The 14424-nt window shown below is 36.4% G+C and overlaps 2 protein-coding genes and 1 non-coding gene across 4 annotated transcripts in view; 1 reads left to right on the top strand and 2 right to left on the bottom strand.

Moving 5' to 3' along the window:
• themis2 (thymocyte selection associated family member 2) overlaps positions 1-14424 on the top strand; it is a 34096-nt gene that overhangs the window by 590 nt on the left and 19082 nt on the right.
• Positions 2278-14371, bottom strand: ppp1r8b (protein phosphatase 1, regulatory subunit 8b). 2 transcript variants are annotated; one of them, XM_052143429.1, is made up of 7 exons: positions 14255-14371; positions 12319-12379; positions 9152-9305; positions 7092-7309; positions 5777-5921; positions 3574-3638; positions 2278-3489 (listed from the first exon to the last, which is right to left on the bottom strand). In XM_052143429.1, exons 1-7 carry the CDS (start codon positions 14302-14304, stop codon positions 3136-3138), a joined length of 1047 nt encoding a protein of 348 aa, XP_051999389.1. In that variant the 5' UTR covers positions 14305-14371; the 3' UTR covers positions 2278-3135. The 2 variants fall into 2 exon arrangements, with proteins under 2 accessions (XP_051999389.1, XP_051999391.1); XM_052143431.1 differs by having other exon boundaries at positions 3574-3635.
• Positions 9680-9846, bottom strand: LOC127656518 (small Cajal body-specific RNA 1). Its single transcript, XR_007972172.1, has one exon. It is a non-coding gene; the product is annotated as a small Cajal body-specific RNA 1 (non-coding RNA).

Below are 14424 nucleotides of genomic sequence, written 5' to 3'. Positions count from 1 at the left end.
TAACTCTAATTAATGTATACAACCCACAATGGGAAAATGTAAATTTTTATTTATATATTTTATTATTGATAGTAATGGAGGTTAAAGGAATAATGGTTATGGCAGAAGATTTAATTTGTTTATGGATGAAAAACTAGATACTCAGAGTTTAAGAAAACATAAATCAATAAAAGCGGCTACACTCTTGCAACAAGCAGGTGAGGAGCTTGGGTTGATAGATGTGTGGTGTTTTATGCATCTGCGGATTAAAGAGTTCACATGATTCTGAAGCTCATAATATTTATTCTAGACTAGATTATATGTTTATGTTTAAAAACGATGTGTTAAGGGTAAAGAACAGTGATAATGGAAATGGAGTTTGGGAGTATACAAGGAATTTCAATATGGAGGTTTCATAATTCTCTTCTTAGGGATAATATTTTTAAGGATAAAATTATACATAGCTTTAAAATAATATACAGAGTAACAATAATGCAGAAGTGACACCAGTTGTGGGAGGCTGCTAAAGCCACAATGAGAGGGGAAATAATAGCATTTGCATAATAGAAAAATAAACATAGTCAAAGAGAGAACTTAAACTAAGAAAATAAATTAAAAAGTTTACAGGAAAAGCATGTGAAAAATTTAAATAAGGAGGTTTATGAAGAGCTAAAGGAGGTAACAAAGGCCTTAGTATTTCTGTTTAGTATACATTAAAATCTTCTAAATTTCTATTATTTTTTCTATGATAATAGTGCAAAATCTCCAAGAAATGTTAGCATTTCAATTAAAAAAACAAAAAGACAAATCCGTAATAATGAGTATAAGGGATAAAGATTTAGTAGAAAGGAAGGGAAAGTTAGAAATCATTTTACGTTTTAGATATTATTACCAGTCTCTTTATAAACCAGATTCAGAAATTTTGGGTACAACTAAAAGTAAAAACTACTTGAATTTTTTTAACCTTTCTACAATTACAGGTCAATAAAATAAAGTTTTAACTTCTCCAATAACAGAAGGGATTTTAACAGTTATTAAAATAAGTTAAACAGAAAAATATCCAGCTAGTGATGGATTTACAAATGAATTTTATAAAGAATTTAATAAATTGTTGTCCCCAATATTGAGTTAGGTTTTTAACTGGATTTTAGATCCAGAGTGGCCACAGACACAGAACTCATCCATTATAACCGTAATACTAAAAGACGGGAAGATCCCACACAGTGTTCATCTTATAGACCGATATCTTTGTTAAATGTAGATCAAAAGCTTTTCACATCAATAATTGCTACCAGACTTGCTGATATATTACCAACAATAATTAACTTAGATAAAACTAGTTTAGTGGAAAAAAAAAACAGGTATTGTATGATCATATACGACAAACATTAAATCTTATCGATTATGCAACTTAAAATAAGAAACAAATGTTAATAATGACAAAGCTGAAAAGGCTTTTGGCAGGGCTCTATGGCCATTTATTCTTTTAAACTTGTGAAGCAAATGGTTTTAATCAACGGTTTATTAAACTGGTAAAAAAAAAAATATACCACCAACCAAATGCAAGAGTTAGGGCCAATGCAGTTCTTTCAGAGAGGTTTGCATTAATGAGGGGGACAACAAGACAATGGGATCCCTTGTCACCTCAGATATTTGCTTTATGCATAGAGCACATTTAACCACTGAAGTCATGGATGATGTTAATGCTGATCGGTTGTGCTCATTGGAGCATCAAAAATTGTGTTACCATCCACATCCATTATAAGGACCTACTGAGCGGAGATATTTTTCTTCAAATGTGTTCTGCTGACGAAAGGAATTCATATACATCTGGGATAGAATGGGGTTATTATGAGAGAGAATTTTAATTTTTGAACGAACGGTCCCTTTAAAAATCATCCTTACTGGGCACTGTCATTTTTGCCTGCAAATAATTGCCAATAAAGTGGCTGCATAAAGTAAAGGGATGATCTATAACTGAGAGCCCATGGCAGACCAGCCCCAGTGTTTACTGCTACCTAGAAGTAAAGACAATCTGTTTGGAATAGAATGTTTACAATAGCATATTAACTTGAATGCTCCTTACTATTGCTGCAGTATATCCTGTATAGTATATCCTGTGCACAGCATATGCTAATTAATACTGTGCCGTCTACAGCTTGGCCTTCTTTTTTAACAAATTGCCAGAAGAAATTGCAGCAGAGATATTTAACTATTCTTTTTTTTTTTTTACTCAATATGATCTGATGGTCTAAAATAAACCAACACAAAATTGAATTAAAATACAAAAATCTTTAATTTTCAACATGTTTCACATACTATTTTATACAAAAAAAATAGTAGGCAGTATACAGCACAGTATTATAGTATTCCTTTCCATAGACTGTGGCTCCCTACATCTGGTGTCACTGGGAGAGAAAACAATATTTGATAATTACATAAATAACAGTTAAAAAAAGTTTTATTTATGTTTTTGCAATTTTCTAATGTTTTTGTGTTAAAAGTTTAACAGAGAAGAATATTTTCACACAGATAAACCGTTGTATCACTGCTTTTTTAGCCTAGAACAGTTTTATAGAGGTTCTGTGAGTTCTATGCATTAATAATGATACTGCCGGAGTGACAACATAAAAAATACACCATAAAAAAAATCACCATCAATCTCTAACTCTTATATATACATCCACCATAGCCCTCAAATATAATTCATGCTTACAACTGATGCATGTTGAACGATGACGCAGAAGAATCCAAGGCAGTTTGGGGCCAATAATGTCAAAAGACCAAGCAAGATGCCATTTTTAAATTGATCAAGCATCATTTTCAGTGAGTAAAAATTAAATGTTGGTCTGCTCATCACACAAATCTATTGTTTAACTTCAGAACACATGGAATACAGTACACAAGTTGTCTTCATACAGGTTTGGAAAGACATGAGGTTAAGACAACATTTTCATTTTTGGGTGATCTATTCCCTCTGAGCTCAAAATAAACGCATTGCCTTCAGTATATCAGGGCAATTCTTGTGTAGATTAGAGTTTTCAGAGTCAAATTTGATGGCTGTATTTGCCAGGTCCTCTGTACACACTGACTTCAAGTACAGTGCAGTTCATCTGGATAGAAGTGTCAGTCACATCCGGTGTTGAAAATATGCAGCTAAATAAGCAGAGATGGAGTGGGCTTCTTGCCAGGCCAAGCCTCTTTAGCATACTTCTTTTTGCGGGGTTCATTGAGGAGCTCAGAGACATACGGGCCAGTAAAAGGTGTGGGATTGAGGGTGACTGGGGGTTGTGGGGCTTCTTGGGCCACATCCACATCTGGCGCAGGGTTTGGCAGGGGTAACGGCAGTCCTCCAAAGATTGTGGCTCCACTTGGAGCTCCTAGATACTGAGCTTCATGGCTGGTAGGGGGAAAGTCTCTATAGAGTCCACCTCGCAAAGGGAATGCGTGCATGTGCCGTGTTACAGTTTCCTGGATTCCCAGAGCATTACCACCATCCATTTTCTTTCTCTGTGAGTTAAACAAACAAAAAGATCAAATCATTCTTATTAGCCCATGACTGAATGATTTGCGATGTAATGGCCTAAAAGTTACCTTCATAGGTACAACAGCTGTTGAGACCATGTTTCTGAAGCGTCCAACAGAGGGGTCAATATCTTCTAAAAGAGATAAAAAACACAAAAACAACTATTAAAAGATGATTACACAAAAATAAAAATTCTATCATTATTCACTTTCTCTCATTCGTTCCAAATTCTGTGGGCCACAAAATGAGAGAGTGAAGAATCTTTACGAAGCTTTTGCATGCAAAAACAACAAAAACCAAACAAACAAAACCAGCACCATAAAAGTGGTTCACACTATGGTTGTTTGAAGGCTCTTGCAGATGGTTTTACTGTACAGTTAAACACAGCAAGTTATCACAACACAAAAATGCTCGCCAAGAAGTTGAGTCCCAATTTATTTGAGAATTGCAACTACAATTAAAACCACCACCACTAAAAATATACATTTTAGTAGTCAAACCCACTATTCGACAAGTCAGTTGTTAGATGACAAGTCAATCACCCTGGCACATCCCTAGTCCATACCACCCTCCTACACTACATTAAAAATTTAAAGTTTATTTGATAACTTTGTGTGAGAAACAGACTGAAATCAAAGTCTTTATCCACTGATAATCTTTCCCTGACATTCAAATTTAGATTTAAAATTCATGTTTAGATTATATAAAATGATAACACGTTGCACAAGGTTTGATGTCACTGACACCAAAACAACATTGGTTCTCGCATATGTCACAAGCAAAAGTAGCAGTTTAAATAGGCAGGAAGGATAATTGAAAGATGCAACAGAGGGGAAGATTTTCAGTGAATAACAATGTAAATTTTGGTCTGTTCCTCACAAAAAGCTTTTGTATGACTTCACAAAAAAAAACAACTGAATACAGCACATGAGTCTCTCTTGCATTATGCAGCATACAAATTCTTCCAAATTTCTCCCTTTTGTTTTCCACAGAAAAATATAATCTTAGGGATTGGAATGACAAAGGGAGAATGGCCAAAATTAAAGAATTCCAATTTTTGGGTGAAATTTCTTTCACAAGCTTTTCACTTGTGAAATGTTCAATTTTAATGTCAATTTTTGAGCGCACTCACATTATTTGTAATCTTAATCTGTGAATGAATGTTTAATAAAAGTGAATGACACTTGAAAAGGCAAACAGTGTTACTAAAAAGTTATTATGTAATAATAATAACAACAACAACATTACTCTTATTATGTATCTACTTATTTCTTTTGTAGAAGGACTCAAAAGGACAATTCAACATAAACAAACAAACCAGGCTGATTTCCAAATGAATAAAAAAAAATAAAACTAGAAAGCATGAGTAATTTTGTAATAGAGTACTCTAACCCACCCCAAAAAAAAAAAAGTAATCGGTTACTCGTAAATTATATATATATATATATATATATATATAAACAAATTCAGAAAAACACGGTGTAAGTTGACCTTTTATAAAATGCTCACAGATATTTAACGAACATACCAGTCTGATAAGCTTCCGAGTTTCTTGTACCGCTTCACATTTCCTTTCTACCATAAAAACAGATCCTCTTCTGTTGATTTGCATGACGCCAACAAGAAATGAATGCCATTAGAGTAGAATTTGATTCGATAACAATCAAAGTATTAGAAGAACTGTCACACTTGTCTTTGCTTGAAAGCACACAAAGATGCAATCATGTCTTCTCTCATTCAACACCTCAACGAACACATCCACATCCTTTAGTGATGGGGAGTGAATCACATGCATCAGCCCCTCTGGATGATCAGTGAAACAGGGGGTTTAAGTGAGAGCAAGTCATGAGCAGGTTAGCTCCATGCCCTCACAGATGGTGAGTAAAGCAGAGTAAACTCAATTGTAACGGCAAGATTTGGTGAGGGATCCAGAGGGAAAGGTAAGATAATTCAGCATAGCCCAAGGCAGGCAAATATGCAAAGGAAAATCAACAAAGTAGGTGCAGAACGAGTACTCAATAAGCACATTCCAAATTAAAACAGTGAGGCACATCTAAGCAGGCTCAGCCCTCTCTCAAACTACATTCCGGACATCCCAGTAAGAACAACAAATTACCATTTTGTTTTGCATGCATAGCATATATTTTTTGAATGTCCAAAGACAACCAGTCTTTTGCCAATCCTATTTAGTTAAGACATTAAGTGATTTAAATGCAGTTTAATGAAAATGCTTCCTTACACAACATGTTTTATTTATGGTAATCACTGTACCTGGGTTAATGATCTCATCTTCTTCATTGAAATTCACTCTGGAGTTCTTCCTTTTCCTCTTGGGCCTCTGAATATCCAGGTTGCCCTCCTCTATGGTGAGCGTAGAGATGCGCTTGTTATGAGCGGTGTTGAACTCTGTCAGATTCTGCCATAAGACCCAAACAGAAAGCACAAATCAGGGAGAAACTAAATAGAGCAAAGTTCTTTCATTAAAACACTCATTCAACATCTGGTAATTTATAACAGAGCTATGCGGGGTGACATAGGCTTGACATTAAGTATTGTCATGTGCTTGTCCTCGGGACGCACTTCCTGCTTTCTCCTCCACAGGACGCCTGACCTTACCAACGAACTAACGTCGTCCCTCTCATGAGTGCACATCACACAGATGTACGGAAGCAAACATTTGTAGTTCAAAAGTATTGTTTGGTTTCTAAAAATAATCAATTGTTTGGGTTCAGAAGAACTTTATTTGTTGACTGGAGTCGTGTGGATTATTTTGATACACCCTAAATATGCATTTTGCACCATCAAAAAGTACATTCAATTGCATTATTTAAAGGAGGTCGCCTGAAATGAAATCCTTAAAATCTTAAATTCTGTTTTGATGAAGAAACTCAGATACATCTTGGATGTCTTGAGGGTGAGTAAATTATCAGCAAATTTTCATTTTTTTGTGAACTATTCCTTTAAATACAAATCTGCTTTTTTCTCCGCTATTTGCTTTCACTTTAGACATCACTTTCTGTGTTTACATGAATAACTCACCAAGATTAATTTGACCGTTCAGGAATGAATTAGTGAGAGCATTTTCAGAACACACGCACATGTTAAACACACACTTATATGCCACCTGTCAATCAAACAGGGTGCAGCCGTTACTAGATCCCTTGTGAATTATAAAAATACGCGCTTGATTACTTTCAACAGCAGAATAAGAATAGACAAGCGTTAATGTCGAGCCCTGCATATGTACTTTGTGACAGTAGAAACGTTTCAGTCAAGATGAGGAAGAATTTATTCAAAGATGTTGCTGCAGTTGCCAAGCAATGTTGCAACAAAGTTGCATTAATATAAAATTCACTCGCTATGATTATTTTACAGCAGATTTGAAGGTGGTCCATCCAAATTACAATTAAGAGTTAGTGAAGATGCATTTCATTCACTGGATTATCAAAAGACAGGTTAACATTTTTTTTTTATTTAATTAGCTAAAACAACTATTTGATATGTACCATTATATATGACGTATAATTACTCAAACCATTATATAAGAATTTGGTCATACGACCCACCCCTACAGTCTAAAATGTACCTCCAGTTCAGTTTCTTCCACTGGAAGTCCCAAAAGTCCCTTAAGCTCCTCATCATCACCGGTTTTACTGTCTCCAACTCCTGCACTTGGCTGGGTCTGTGGTTTCTCACGAATGGTGTAGACTCGTGTGGATGCGCCAAACGACACAGTGGAGTCGATGGGAACTTGCTGAGGCTTGTGGGGCTCCAGGCGAATGTGTCCAAGGAACGTACCATGTGCTACAGGAAGTGAATGAAGATATAGGACAAGATTCTAGATTAGAATCTTCTCTACTGTTGAAACATTACACAGTGATCTAATAATAATAAAAATACTTCACATTCTCAAATTTTGAACAACATAAAGTAGGAAAAAAACCAATCAAAACAACATTTTAAAAGCATTAAGACAAAGACATTAGCGGTAATAGGGCAAAGTAGGAAAATGCCAGTTATCATGACAAATTTCAACAACAGTTAAAAGACAAAAAGAGAAACACACAGGGTCAAAACAACATTTTAACAGGATCACTGAGGCTGATCTAAAACAGTTTCCCAAATATGTTTGTCTTATATGCCCACACAATCCCATCAATAAGGCTCAAGTCCATACCAAACCAGAAATGTGTTTTATTTTTTAACATTTAACAGATATCATTCAGGGATAGTTCACCCCAAAATTCTGCCATTTACTCACCCTCACGTTGTTCCAAACCCAAATGACTTTTCCGTAGATGTGCAGCAGAATGTTAGTTACTTTTAAGGCAGTCAAATTAAAATATTTGATGAATATGCTCAAATCTGCATTCCAATTTTGGTTGTGTGCCAAGCACTGTCAATGACTTCAGAATGATTGCATTCTTGGGCTAAAACTGACACAACGAATAAGGGTTGAAACATACTCTACACCAGGGGTGTCAAACTCAGTTCCTGGAGGGCCACAGCCCTGCAGAGTTTAGTTCCAGCCCTGCTCCAAAATGCCTCCTTGTGATCTTCAAGCACTCCTGAAGACCTTGATTAGCTGCTTCAGGTGTGTTTAATTAGGGTTGAAGCTAAACTCTGCTGGACTGTGGCCCTCCAGGAACTGAGTTTGACACCCATGCTCTACACAATCAAATTAATACCAACACATCTTGCAACACAAGCTCGATTTCACACGCCGTGTTCTGAAATGTGTCACACCGCGCAATACATAACGCAGCTAAGTGTTGCATTCTCAACATTGCCAAAAGGGGCACTCTGGCGAGATTAGTGAGATGTGTCTGCTTCTACGGTGATCTTTCTCTTTTAAGGCATCTACTGTCATAGCGGAGCAACAGTTTGAAGAGAATATTGCTGAGCAAGTAAGGTAAAGTCAACATATTTATAGCAACATACCTGAATAATAACATCCAGTTTAATGGCATACATGTTTGAAGGTAACTCTATCGCCCCCTTGAGTACTGAGGTTTGTTCCCACAACAGTAACGTAAGTATGCACATTAAGCATGTTCAATTGGAATGCACACTGGGAATGCGGCGGCCAAGCGATCGCATCTTCTCATACGTTCAGGTACTACCTGAAATTATGCATTTAACATGTGAATATAGTTCACATTTTGTTCATATGCAAGTGAATTAAATGTTTCCGCCCTGTTGACAGCTCTACTGTAGTTACCTTCATCTTTACAGTGGAAGTGAATCAGACCGATTCTGCCAAACATCTCCTTTGGTGTTCCACAATGGAATGTCATATGGGCTTTGGAACAAAATTTCTTTCAGCATAATGGTACACACTATTACAGCACACAGTTTTGGTACAACGTGAGGAAGAGTATATAGTGACAGAATTAAAATAATACAAATGTTTTTAGGTTGTGGGGACTATTCCTTTAAAAGGCCTCACCTTCAGTAATACATTTCTGCAACATTTATTGCAAATACTTTACAGTATTCTTGAAACCCATTCTTTTAAATGGAAATGCAAAAGCAATCCAATGGTAGGTAAACAACAACATGTCTACATTAAAGATCAAGATATGATTCAGAGTTTACAGAATGTGTGCGGCCTAAAAAGTCTCTATTTGGTCTGTATGCACTTACTGCTGTTAAGGTCAATGAGAAAGAGTCTTTTTAGATGTCTGTGGTAGATGAGGGCAGCATGGATGCGAGAGCACGACTGATGGTCGATGATGAAGTCACAGATGTCAGGGTTCCTCCCAAACAAATAATACTTCTTTTCATCAATGATGAGTTTCTGCAGAGAGACCACTTCACTAGGCCATCTGTTTACCTTCAAACTTATCTTCACACTTTGAAACATGCTTTGGCATTATGCACAATTATGAACAAGGGCATAGGGCTGGACGGTGTGACAGCATATTGTGCGATGTAAGAAATGTGTCAACTGGTAGAGAACCATTCTAAATCACATTAGATATATCTGTGCAGCCATCAGTGGGCATTACTGCTTTAACGTTATTTACATGTATAAGTTACGAATATGAATTACGGAGTAATGGGATACCTATACAATTTGACTGAAATTACTCTCACAGCGAAACAAGATTCTGGTCATACTGTCCACCCCTACAAAGACAAATAATTTACTGCTTGATGAATAGGTTGTAATAATGTGCCCTAGAGTTATAACACCTGAGAGAGTGACTCCCCGCTCAGAGCTTAAATCTCAGGGTCTTGCATTTCTGTAGCACCATTCTGGACCTGACAGCCACATCATGCACACATCAGTATGAACTTAACTGAGCTGCAGGCAGTCAGATCAGTATCTGGTGCATCCCTATCGCATTCACAGCTGCAACTGTGTGGTGTTAAATAGTGTTTTCAATGCTTTATTTCAAGTTATAGTTCACCCAGAAACATTTACTCACCCTTGTCTCATTTCTGACCCACCTGCTCTTATTTTTTCAGTGAAAGACTTTTTCCAAACAATAAGAGTTCATTGGCAACAGGGGCTGTTAAACTCCAAAAATTATAAAAAAAAAAAAAAAAAAAAGAATACAATAAAAGTAAAATTCTAGTCATTATTTAATAAAATCTTCCTCTCTGCTGACGTTCTTGGATATTATTCTCCATTTTCGATCTGGTGTGTCCATGTTCAGATATGACATGTGAGAATCAATGGCACTTGATGTCAGTACTAGGTACGATAACAGTATACAAGTTTGGAATGACATGAAGATGAGTAAATGGTGACAATTACAATTTTGGGGTTTAAAGGGATAGTTCACCCAAAAATGAAAATTCTCTCATCATTTACTCACCCTCATGCCATTCCAGATGTGTATGACTTTCTCGCTTCTGCGGATTTTTAGAAGAATATTTCAGCTCTGTAGGTTCTTTCAATGCAAGTGAATGGTGACCAGAAATCTGATGGTCCAAAAAGCAGATAAAGGCAGTATAAAAGTAATCCATTAGACTCCAGTGGTTAAATCCATATCTTCTGAAGCATTGTGACAGGTGTGGGTGAGAAATAGGGGTTAACCGATGTTTTTTCAAGGCAGATACCAATTATTAGTAATCAAGGAGACCGATAACCGGCATTTGGGGCCGATATGCATTTACAGTAAAAAAAAAAAAATTATATATATATATATATATATATATATATATATATATATATATATATATATATATATATATTTTAAAATCAACTTTATAATAGTCTCTTAAGAATTGGCCAAGAATGAGGACATTGTGGCCCAAAGTCAACCAAAGTATTGGACTATGGGGGATCTTCTACTGTTTATATATATATATATAAGAAAGATAATGTTTGGGGGTTCATGGGTAACCCCTGAGAGAAAACGTATGTTGAAGACTTAATTTATATTTTTATATAAAATCCAAATCTTCCAAAAACAAACACAGCTAAGTGTACAGCTAAATAGTGCAGTTTAAAAATACAGTTTGCTATAGTTGAGCATAAATGGGCTGACTATCAAATAATGGAAATGTTTTTCATCATAAGCAGAGACCTGTGATTTTTAAGTTTAGGTTGTCTTTCTTGCCATCCATGCAAGAGATGATATTATATCGGATTAATTTTCACAAAATGTAAAAAAGAAAATCTTTATTATCAGTAGGCTCAAAATATTGTGAGGAAAAAATCGTAACTAGTCTAAAGGTCCTCTAGAACCACAATAAAGTGTCCCGTCACAAACCTTGCTTAGCTGAACCATCGGAGTCACCTGAAGATTGCATCTGCTTAATTTTCTGCAGTGTATTTTAGCAAAAGATACTCACTGTATTTCTCCACTACGGCCTAATGTCATTGAAATAACAGTGTTTTCAGCTCTACTATGCGGCGCCTCGTGACAGCCGGTGGAAAGAGGCAACAAGTGTGGAGCGTGAAAGGGCGTTAAAGAAGTGTGTTCAGTGCTAGAGAAAAACATTAAAGGATATAGCACTGGAAGGTCAGTGCTATCTACACTACGGAGAGCTTGCTGTGAACACAGCTCCATTGTTTTGTTGCGCTGCTAACCTAAAGTGTAGAAAATTTGAGATCGGTACGGATAGAACATATCCGGGTTCCGGACCGCGAGACGTTGTGACAATGGTTACCCCATCTCATTGTTAATTGGTGACCGCTGGCATAGAGTATTGTGATGTTTATTGCAACATCAGTATCTGCATTGTTAAATTTGAAAACAGCTGGTCCTCTCAGTGATGCATCTTTCTGTCGCTGCTTTCCTCTTTCCCACCTCTCCCCAACAAATATGGAGTACAGTGTTGATTGGCCATTTACTCATGATATATAACTACTCCGATAACACTGGGCGGGACATTGATCCAGACTACAAGCAATAACTTTCAGAGAGAGGCGGTGGCATCAGAGCCAATGGAGCGCATTTTAAAATGTATCGGCAATCATTTGAAAAATTATGAATATCGGATCCGGTTATTGGCCAGGACGATAATCGGTAGACCCCTAGTGAGAAACAGGTAAATATTTATGTCCTTTTTAATATAAACGTTTGTCGTGGATTCTGATCGTTTCACTTTGACAATCTGCGATGGCATTAGGGTGAGTAAATGATGAGAGAATTTTAATTTTTGGGTGAACTATCCCTTTAGCAAAAATACATGTATTCTTGAGTCCCATGCCTTTAATGGAAATGCAAAAGCAATCCAAAGTCAAGAGGTCGACCAATGACAATGCATTGTGGTCCTGAAAGGCCAAGTGCTGAATCAGAATTTTCATAATGTGTGCCAGATCAAATGTATTCTTATAATAGTCATTTAATTACCTCAACGAGTTTGTCTCCTTTTACCACATCCAAATGCAGCCCAGCAGGAGGCTTTCCTGCCCTGAAATGAAATGGACACAAGTTCGTCTCACTCCCCAATCATTTCATAGTCATAAATATGTTTACTTTGTTTGCTGAGCTTATGTTTATTAGATCTTTTTAAGCAATAAAGGAAAGAGAAATAAGGTTTCTAGCCATATTGATTACTACACACACACACTGGCAGCCACAATTTTGGAATAATGTACAAATTTTGCTCTTATGGAAGGAAATTGGTACTTTAATTCACCAAAGTGGCATTCAACTGATCTCAAAGTATAGTCAGGACATTAATAATGTGTAAATTACTATTACAATTAAAAAATAAAATAAAAAAAAAAGTTAACTTCTTAAACCACTTCCTCCACGTTCAGATATGACAGCTTTGCAGATCCTTTCATTCTAACGGTCAATTTGTCCAGATACTCTGGTGACATTTCACCCCACACTTCCTGAAGCACTTGCCATAGATGTGGTTGTCTTGTCGGGCACTTCTCACGCACCTTAGTCTAGCTGATCCCACAAAAGTTCAATGGGGTTAAGATCCATAACACTCTTTCCCAATTATCTGTTGTCCAGTGTTTTTGTTTCTTTGCCCACTCTAACATTTTCTTTTAGTTTTTCTGTTTCAAAAGTGTCTTTTTCTTTGCAATTCTTCCCATAAGTCCTGCACCCCTGATTCTTCTCTTTACTGTTGTACATGAAACTGGTGTTGAGCGGGTAGAATTCAATGAAGCTGTCAGCTGAGGACATGTGAGGCGTCTATTTCTCAATCTAGAGACTCTGATGTACTTATCCTCTTGTTTAGTTGCACATCTGGTCTTCCACATCTCTTTCTGTCCTTGTTAGAGCCAGTTGACTGTAATATACACCTTCGTATGAAATCTTCAGTTTTATATGATTGACTGATGGGTTTCTAGAGATCTTTTTTGCCATTTTTGACCTAATATTAACCTTAAGACTTGCCACTCTATTGCATACTGTGGCAACTCAAAATCAAAGACAAAGTTAAGCTTCAAGTGATTTTCTAGTACCAAATGATCAATGTAGCATGATTACTCAAGGATAAGGTGTTGGAGTGATGGCTGCTGGAAATGGGGTCAGTCTAGATTTGATCAAAAATGACTTTCTTCAAATAGCGATTGTTTTTTTGTTTTTTTACATCAGTAATGTGCTGACTATATTTTGTGATCAGCTGAATGACACTTTGGTGAATTGAAGTACCAATTTCCTTCCAAAACACAAAATCTGAATTTCAAACTTGTGTCTGCCAGTGTATATATTTTTTGTAATGCTGTATTATGAACAATATAGCTTAACAAAAGATCCAGTCAAGTAAGAGAGAGAACGACAAAAGGGAATATCTACAGTTTCTCGAATAGTACACATCATTTTGGCTAGCTGGAGAATAAAAGAAACCGAAGGCTTAACAATATTTCACAGTTTTGCTTTAGTATTTCTCACTCCTAACAATGAAACATTGACCATTGTCTACAGTGTAAGTCTGAAACGTCCATTTACTCTTATGGATAAAAGATATTTCTATAAATAAGCAGTAAATATCTAATAGACCATTTTATGTCCATAATTGCATATAAAAACATATTTTCTGTTACTATTGATCATCTCTTTTATCTTAGCATGGCCGGGTGGCTGCACTCGGACCGAAACTCTCCGTTTGACAAAGCGTTCGGCTTCTGAGATTCTCCGTGAGTGGTTTCTACACTAAACATGCTGTGTGTAAAATAAGTTTGAGTCTGGAGGTGGAAATGTGCTGAAGAACAAGAAAACTCAGAAAGAAACTAAGAATTTAAAAACTGTTGTTAGTATGTTGGCTATGATTAAGCCTAGTACATGGACTATATCCAGTTTACACATATACTGCAGTGAGTTTTACCATGCCGGACAGTCGAAATGTGGAGTCTTCTCTTCAGCGTTTGTAGCCATTATCAAACATTCTTCATAGCTACAAACAGTCGAACATTCTGGGTAAACGGCTCAGCTCAAAAGATCGTCTTCCGGCTCATGAATATTAAACGCGTAACGCCGCGTTCCCTCAGTAGTACT

This window comes from Xyrauchen texanus, chromosome 15 (assembly GCF_025860055.1).
Source record: "Xyrauchen texanus isolate HMW12.3.18 chromosome 15, RBS_HiC_50CHRs, whole genome shotgun sequence".
NCBI classification, from domain to species: Eukaryota; Metazoa; Chordata; class Actinopteri; order Cypriniformes; family Catostomidae; genus Xyrauchen; species Xyrauchen texanus.
This window is presented reverse-complemented; position numbering and strand designations above follow the sequence as displayed.

Coding starts and splice junctions, on each gene's coding strand:
- ppp1r8b (XM_052143429.1), bottom strand. CDS start 14,304: ATGGCTACAAACGCTGAAGAGAAGACTCCACATTTCGACTGTCCGGCA. Junction 9,306..12,318: donor AAGGAGACAAACTCGTTGAG/GTAATTAAATGA, acceptor GTCTCTCTGCAG/AAACTCATCATTGATGAAAA. Junction 7,310..9,151: donor TCTCATTGACCTTAACAGCA/GTAAGTGCATAC, acceptor CACTTCCTGTAG/CACATGGTACGTTCCTTGGA.